The 8,925-nt window shown below is 42.5% G+C and overlaps 1 protein-coding gene across 1 annotated transcript in view; it reads left to right on the top strand.

The window, feature by feature from the left end:
* Positions 1-6,488, top strand: part of txndc16 (thioredoxin domain containing 16) — an 18,867-nt gene extending 12,379 nt beyond the window's left edge. The window contains exons 18-19 of the mRNA XM_063007470.1: positions 1,591-1,781; positions 5,590-6,488. Of these exons, the coding sequence (XP_062863540.1) occupies positions 1,591-1,781; positions 5,590-5,801 (403 nt within the window). The 3' untranslated portion in view covers positions 5,802-6,488. The remainder of the gene's footprint in view (positions 1-1,590; positions 1,782-5,589) is intronic.
* Positions 6,489-8,925: the final 2,437 nt, after the last annotated feature.

The raw sequence follows: 8,925 nt of genomic DNA, 5'->3' as shown, positions 1-8,925 counted from the left end.
GTTTGATGTTTTTTGGGGTGTGTTTGATGTTTTTTGGGGTGTGTTTGATCTTTTTTGGGATGTGTTTGATGTTATTTGTGGTGTGTTTGATGTTTTTTAGCTATTTTAGGGGAGTGTGTGATGTTTTTGGGATGTGTTTGATGTTTTTTGGGGTGTGTGATGTTTTTTGGGGTGTGTTTGATCTTTTTTGGGATGTGTTTGATGTTATTTGTGGTGTGTTTGATGTTTTTTAGCTATTTTAGGGGAGTGTGTGATGTTTTTGGGATGTGTTTGATGTTTTTTGGAATGTGTTTGATGTTTTTTGGGGTGTGTTTGATCTTTTTTGGGATGTGTTTGATGTTTTTTGGAATGTGTTTGATGTTTTTTGGGGTGTGTTTGATCTTTTTTGGGATGTGTTTGATGTTATTTGTGGTGTGTTTGATGTTTTTTTGCTATTTTAGGGGAGTGTGTGATGTTTTTGGGATGTGTTTGATGTTTTTTGGGGTGTGTTTGATGTTTTTTAGCTATTTTAGGGGAGTGTGTGATGTTTTTGGGATGTGTTTGATGTTTTTTGGGGTGTGTTTGATGTTTTTTAGCTATTTTAGGGGTGTGTTTGATGTTATTTGGGATGTGTTTGATGTTTTTTGGGGTGTGTTTGATGTTTTTTTAGCTATTTTAGGGGTGTGTTTGATGTTTTCTGGGATGTGTTTGATGTTATTTGGGGTGTGTGATGTTTTTTGGGGTGTGTTTGATGTTTTTTAGCTATTTTAGGGGTGTGTTTGATGTTTTCTGGGATGTGTTTGATGTTATTTTGGGTGTGTGATGTTTTTTGGGGTGTGTTTGATGTTTTTTAGCTATTTTAGGGGTGTGTTTGATGTTTTCTGGGATGTGTTTGATGTTATTTGGGGTGTGTGATGTTTTTTGGGGTGTGTTTGATGTTTTTTAGCTATTTTAGGGGTGTGTTTGATGTTTTCTGGGATGTGTTTGATGTTATTTGGGGTGTGATGTTTTTTGGGGTGTGTTTGATGTTTTTTAGCTATTTTAGGGGTGTGTTTGATGTTTTCTGGGATGTGTTTGATGTTTTTTGGGGTGTGTTTTTGATGTTATTTGGGATGTGTTTGATGTTTTTTGCTGTTATTTGGGATGTGTTTGATGTTTTTTGCTGTTATTTGGGGTGTGTTTGATGTTTTTTAGCTATTTTAGGGGTGTGTTTGATGTTTTCTGGGATGTGTTTCATGTTGTTTGGGGTGTGTGATGTTTTTTGGGGTGTGTTTGATGTTTTTGAGCTATTTTAAGGGTGTGTTTGATGTTTTCTGGGATGTGTTTGATGTTATTTGGGGTGTGTGATGTTTTTTGGGGTGTGTTTGATGTTTTTTAGCTATTTTAGGGGTGTGTTTGATGTTTTCTGGGATGTGTTTGATGTTTTTTGTGGTGTGTTTTTGATGTTATTTGGGATGTGTTTGATGTTTTTTGCTGTTATTTGGGATGTGTTTGATGTTATTTGGGATGTGTTTGATGTTTTATAGCTATTTTAGGGGTGTGTTTGATGTTTTTAGGGGTGTGTTTGATGTTATTTGGGATGTGTTTGATGTTTTTTTTGTGTTTGCGCAGGGGTCGTACGCCCGCCGGGAGGTCCGTTTTGGAGACGTATCTCGGTTTCGTCCCTCCACTCCCGGCTCTGGTGCTCTCAGAGCTGAGTTCCGGTGGAGAGGTGTACCAGTTCCCCTCAGAGCGCCCCCTTCTGTCCGAAAACATCATCCAGTGGCTGCGGCGAGTCGAAGGCGGAGGGGAACAGGCTGCAGGTGAGCTGTTGTGGATCCACACCGACGTGGAGCTTCGGCCAAAAATCAAGGGCGAGTCTAGGTGACGTGATGATGTCATCAGCGGGGGTGTAGTTTTTATTTCGGGACAGACGAAGGAGAAAACACAGTGAGTGAGTGAATCAGTGAGTGAATGAACGAGTCAGTCATTGACCAAGTGACTGAGTCAGTAGGTGAGTCATTGACTGAGTGAGTGAGTCGGTGAGTCAGTCATTGACTGAGTGAGTCAGTAATTACTGATTAAATGAGTCAGTGAGTGAGTGAATCAGTGAGTGAATGAACGAGTCAGTCATTGACCGAGTAACTGCGTAAGTGAGTGAGTCACGGATTGACTGAGTCAGTGAATCTGTGAGTCAGTCATTGATGGAGTGACTGAGTCAGTAAGTGAGTGAGTCACTGATTGTATGAATCAGTAAGTAAGTCATTGACTGAGTCAGTGAGTCGGTGAGTCAAGTCATTGACTGAGTGAGTCAGTAAGTGAGTTAATCAGTGAGTGAATGAACGAGTCAAGGAGTGAGTGAGTCACTGATTGAATGAATCAATGAGTGAGTCGGTAAGTGAGTTGGCGAGTCAGTCATTGACAGAGTGACTGAGTCAGTGAGTGAGTGAGTCTGTCACTGAGTGAGTCAGTGACTGAGTCAGTGATGGAATGAGTCAGTGAGTAAATTAGTGACTGAGTCGGTGAGTCTGTCACTTAACGAATCAGTCAGTGAGTGAGTGAATCAGTGAGTGAATGAATGAGTCAGTCATTGACCGAGTAACTGCGTAAGTGAGTGAGTCACGGATTGACTGAGTCAGTGAATCGGTGAGTCAGTCATTGATGGAGTGACTGAGTCAGTAAGTGAGTGAGTCACTGATTGTATGAATCAGTAAGTAAGTCATTGACTGAGTCAGTGAGTCGGTGAGTCAAGTCATTGACTGAGTGACTCAGTAAGTGAGTTAATCAGTGAGTGAATGAACGAGTCAAGGAGTGAGTGAGTCACTGATTGAATGAATCAATGAGTGAGTCGGTAAGTGAGTTGGCGAGTCAGTCATTGACAGAGTTAGTGAGTGAGTCAGTAAGTGAGTCACTGATTGAATGAGTCAGTGAGTGAGTCAGACTGAAGATGCCATGATGGATGTTGGCTTTTGCACCTTTCGCTGAATACAGTCCGGATGGTGGCGCAGCTGCAACAGTCTAAGTTCAAATCTCTGATGTGCAGCCAAGGGGGCAAATACTTTTTCCACAGCACTGTATATACAATATATATATATAATGGACTCACATTCGTCCGGCTCGTGAGAAAGCGCCCTCGTTTTTTTCGGGCCGCTCCCCTGTGTTTAAGCTAATACAATCAGCATCGTGGTCCTCAGCTGTGAAGGTCACTGATCCACTCACCAACAAACCCACCAACATTCCACTTTCACCAGTGGGTAGATCCCCAGATACCCTCTCCATCTGCTTCCTCTGAGCCTGGGGTCGCCACATCCCTGAATTGTCTCTGTTAGTTGCCAGATATTTCCCCGAATCCCTTTCGCACCCGTCTGTCATTTCACGAGCGATCCCTCACCCCTCGCTCGGCCGACCCCTGCGCTCCACTCCGCTCCAGACAGACGTCTGGAATCGCCGCCCGCGTCTCCTTTGATGCGGTTCCAGTCGCACGTCCGTCACGCCGAGGGTTTTCCCGGAGAGGGGTGCGGATTCACGGGGCTCGGCACGGCTGGACGCCGGCTATCGCTGGCGTGTTATTTTTGGAAGTGTGTGTGAGGGTCGGAGACGGAGTAACACCCCCGACCCACATGTCTGTCAATGTCACACACACACACACACACACACATGCAGTACTGAACTTTGACCGACTGACCAAATAAAGTGAGGCGGGTACGTTATCCCAGGAGTCTTATTTTATTTTATTTTATTTTATATGTGGCAGAAACAAGTAAATTCAATAATCATGAGGGGCGTCCACATACTTTTGGCTGTATACTGTATTTTTGACCCAGCAGATTTTTTTGTTTTGGATAAGGGTTTTATCACAGGTCCATGTGTCTTCACTTCAAGAGGCGTTTAAAAAATAACCGGGGTGATTGGCAACCCTTCGCCGAAATTCCACCTTTGATGCCGTCGTCTCTTCTTTTATTTGGAATTTTGTGTAGAAGAACCTGATACCGTGTTGAACGTCTCTCGGAGCGGATCCAGGAGTTCTCTGGAACATGCCGACCCTGCTGCACTGAGGGGAACCGTTTTTATTTAGAGGGATTAGTGGAACGTTGCTCAGGAGACCTGCAGGTTCCAGACTTTGGTTCTAGTATTTAGTTCTAGTATTTGGTTCCAGTCTGTGGTTCCAGTCTCTAGTTCCAGTCTTTGGTTCTAGTCTTTGGTTCTAGTCTTTAGTTCTAGTCTCTAGTTTCAGTCTTTGGATCCAGTCTTTAGTTCTAGTCTTTAGTTCTAGTCTTTGGTTCCAGTCTCTAGTTCCAGTCTTTGGTTCTAGTCTTTGGTTCTAGTCTTTAGTTCTAGTCTCTAGTTTCAGTCTTTGGAACCAGTCTTTAGTTCTAGTCTTTGGTTCTAGTATTTGGTTTCAATCTTTGGTTCCAGTCTCTAGTTCTAGTCTCTAGTTTCAGTCTTTGGAACCAGTCTTTAGTTCTAGTCTTTGGTTCTAGTCTTTGGTTCTAATCTTTAGTTCCAGTGTTTGGTTCTAGTATTTGTTTTTTTGGTTCTAGTATTTGGATCCTGTCTTCGGTTCCAGTCTCTAGTTCCAGTTTTTGGTTCCAGTCTTTGGTTCTAGTGTTTGGTTCCTGTCTTTGGTTCTAGTATTTGGTTCCAGTCTTTGGTTCTAGTATTTGGTTCCTGTCTTTGGTTCCTGTCTTTGGTTCCAGTCATTGGTTCTAGTATTTGGTTCTAGTATTTGGTTCCTGTCTTTGGTTCTAGTATTTGGTTCCTGTCTTTGGTTCTAGTCTTTGGCTCTAGTATTTGGTTCCAGTCTTTGGTTCTAGTATTTGGTTCCAGTCTTTGGTTCTAGTCTCTAGTTTCAGTCTTTGGAACCAGTCTTTAGTTCTAGTCTTTGGTTCTAGTCTTTGGTTCTAGTATTTGGTTTCAGTCTTTGGTTGCAGTCTCTAGTTCTAGTCTCTAGTTTCAGTCTTTGGAACCAGTCTTTAGTTCTAGTCTTTGGTTCTAGTCTTTGGTTCTAATCTTTAGTTCCAGTGTTTGGTTCTAGTATTTGTTTTTTTGGTTCTAGTATTTGGATCCTGTCTTCGGTTCCAGTCTCTAGTTCCAGTTTTTGGTTCCAGTCTTTGGTTCTAGTGTTTGGTTCCTGTCTTTGGTTCTAGTATTTGGTTCCAGTCTTTGGTTCTAGTATTTGGTTCCTGTCTTTGGTTCTAGTATTTGGTTCCTGTCTTTGGTTCTAGTCTTTGGCTCTAGTATTTGGTTCCAGTCTTTGGTTCTAGTATTTGGTTCCAGTCTTTGGTTCTAGTCTTTGTTTCTAGTATTTGGTTCCTGTCTTTGGTTCTAGTCTTTGGTTCTAGTATTTGGTTCCAGTCTTTGGTTCTAGTATTTGGTTCCAGTCTTTGGTTCCAGTCTGTAGTCATGGTCAGTCTGATGTTTACCATGTACCCCTCTGTCCAGTTTCCTTTCACCCCCCGACTACCAAACTCAAAGTGAGTGAGTCAATGAGCAAATGAGTCAATGAGTGAGTGAGTCAGTCAGTGAGTGAATCAGTCAATGAGTGAGTCAGTGAGTGAGTCAGTGAGTGAGTCAGTGATGGATCTTCGCCCTGTATTTTGACTCCACCTTTTTCCCGCTCTCGTTCTGTAGGTGTGATTCCTGATGAGGCGTGGCCTCCTCCTGTGCCGTTTTACGATTTTCTAGCCATCATGGACGAGGAGGCGCCAGGATTCGCCTCTCAGCAGAGCTCGAAATCCAAGACCGGGGGTAAGACTGGGCAGGATATGGAGAAGAAGAGAACTGGTGCTGAACGAGAAGAAGCTTTGAAACCTGAAACGTCTCCACGTCATACTGAGCTGTAGAGTCACACAGGACTGGGACTCACAAACTGGGACTCACAGAACTGAGACTCGCACAGGACTGGGACTCAAGTTGGAACTCACAGACTGGGACTCGCACTGGCCTAGGACTACATACTGGGACTTGCACAGGACTGGGACTCACATGTAACTGGGACTCACAGACTGAGACTTGCACAGGACTGGGACTCACACATAACTGGGACTCACAGACTGGGACTCACACAGGACTGGGACTTACACAGGACTGGGACTCGCACAGAAATGGGACTCACACATAACTGGGACTCACAGACTGGGACTCACACAGGACTGGGACTTACACAGGACTGGGACTCGCACAGAAATGGGACTCACACAGGACTGAGATTCTAAGACTGGGACTCACACAGGACTGAAACTCACAGATTTAGACTCACACAGGACTGGGACTCACACATGACTGGGACTCACCAAGAAATGGGACTTGCACAGAAATAGGACTCACACAGGACTGGGACTCACAGATTGGGACTCACTCACAACTGGGACTCAGCAGGTCGAATCCCAAATGGCTTCAATCAACTACATACACACTATAGCCAAAAGTATGTGGACACCCTGTCTAATAACTGAGTGCAGGTGGTTCAGTCACACCAGTTTCAGGATTATGTAAATAAATCAAATGTAAATAAAACGTTGTTAGATGAGGCCTGTTTGGAACAGCCGCTCTTCTCTTCCCTCAAACCTTCTACCAGCTGTGTAGTGTGTACCATCACCACAACTGTTCCGGGTCAAAGTTCAACTCTTCATCCCACATTTACAGCACCTCAGCGCAGAAGCTGTAAGTGTTCCAGAGTCCAGCGCTTTGATGTGGAACGCACCACGATTGAGAAATGTTTCAGTCCTCCAGCTCCAACACGGACGCGCCTGTTTCGCAACCAGCTAAAGTAACTCCGGCTTTTACTGGCCGTTGTGCAAGAATCTCGTCCCAGATGTTTCTGAAACGCAGCGAATCGACGTTTGCATCTGTACAGAACTCCGTCCTCGTCCTCTCTGGTGCTGATCGGTTTATTAATAAAGGAGACGGGCGCTTATACGGGCGCTCGGGTGGCGCTGCAGTCCACAATCTAGGGACAAAAGTATCGGGACACACCTTCTAATTATGGAATTCATCTGTTTTAGCCATGATGGGTGCTTCCGACTTCGCAGCATTAGTTTAGGGAAGGTCCTCAGTTTAAAAACCAAGAAGCTCCAGTGTCCTGCTCTGGAAAGAACTGGAACATACAGTCGTACAAATGCTGGTATATTTTGACCGAATGGGCACAAATTCCCACAATACTTTTGACCATTTAATGTATTATGCTCACCCACCACTGCCACTGTGCTATCGACCGGCCAGGCATCTACCCAAACAAGGTGGTGGGTGAGTGTAGCCCTGCGCCCAGTGTTTCCCGGGGTAACCGGATCCGTCTCAGTCCAGACCGGGTTAAGAACGTGTATTTTTATTTGTTTACTTTTAAGAACGTTTAACATTCTTGTCTGATTTGGATCAGGAGCTCGTTAAAGTGCAGATACAGTAACGAGCCTGTAATTCGGGTTGTTTATGATGGAGCCCCGACCGTTTCCCATCATCCCCCGGATCCTCATGCCTTTCTGCCTCTGCCATGGAAAGAGCAACAGAACAAACCTGGATCTCATTTCCTACCTCGTGAAAGTGGATCGGGGAGAAGGAACCCGGCGGGTACACACTGATGGATGTCCCGCATGTCGTCTTTTCAGCTAGAACATCAGCCGTCTACTAAAATAGGCTTCTCACGAGACTTCGAAATGTGTCTGTGTGTGGGAATTTGTGCCCATTCGGTCAAAAGAAGACGCTTATGTTGACGTTCCGGTTCATCCCAGAGCTGTTGAGGTCAGGGCTCTGTGCTCTGGTACTATTATTATTATCATTAAGTATATTTTATTATTTTTTATTATTATTAATATTTATTATTATTATTAATATTTATTATTTTTTATTATTAATAATATTTATTATTATTATTAATGTTTATTATTGTTATTATTATTAATATTTACTATTATTATTATTAGTGTTATTATTAATATTATTTATAGATGTATTTATTATTATTTATTATTTATAGATGTATTTATATTAATAGTTATTATTATTAATCATATTTATTATTATTATTAATATTTGTTAATATTTATTATTATTGTTAATATTATTTATAGATGTATTTATTATTATTATTTGTTAATATTTATTATTTATTAATATGTATTATTATTAATAATGTTTATTATTATTATTAATATTTATTATTATTTATAGATATACTTATTATTATTAATATTAATATTATTTATTTATTTATTTTTTACAAATAAGAAGTATGTCTGTGGGAATTTGTACCCGTTCTGTCAGTTTGACTGGGCACTGATTGATCAGTAGGTGTTCCTGTTCATCCCAGAGCTGTTAAGTCATTGAGCTCAAGGCTCTGTGCAGGACACTGAAGCTTCTTGGTTTGTAAACTGAGCTTTTCTTCATGTTGGAACAGGAAAGGACCTTCCCTAAACTCTTACTGCAAAGCTGGAAGCCTATTATTCCCCATCTATTTGATTCATTACACCTGTCAGCACACATCATTTCTACTGCACTGTTAAGGTCATGATCGGAGCGTGATTGGTATATGTGTGTGTGTGTGTGTGTGCGCGTTTGTGTGCGTTTGTGTGCGTGTGCGTGTGTGTGTGTGTGTGTGTGTGTGTGTGTGGTAATTTAGAACAGGCGTACACGCACCAAAGTCAAAACAGAACCTCGCTAAGACCCGAGATCAAAGATAAGTCTCAGGACTTCACACAGGCAACAGAGGAAACCACACGAGGTTCAAACCCTCCGACTAACAAGCTGCAGGTGAGATGAACTGGAACTGCCGTGGGAAAGTGGAGCAGCGTGACCCTGTTTACAACTTTCGTTCAGATCGTTATCTGATGATCCAATCACGAGTGGTCTGCATACTGCATACTACCTTACAGCATCTAATCATACTACATACTACCCTAGTGCATCTAATCATACTGCATACTACCTTAGTGCATATAATCATACTGCATACATTTACATTTACATTTTCAGCAT

This window comes from Trichomycterus rosablanca, chromosome 13 (assembly GCF_030014385.1).
Source record: "Trichomycterus rosablanca isolate fTriRos1 chromosome 13, fTriRos1.hap1, whole genome shotgun sequence".
Lineage (NCBI taxonomy): Eukaryota > Metazoa > Chordata > Actinopteri > Siluriformes > Trichomycteridae > Trichomycterus > Trichomycterus rosablanca.
This window is presented reverse-complemented; position numbering and strand designations above follow the sequence as displayed.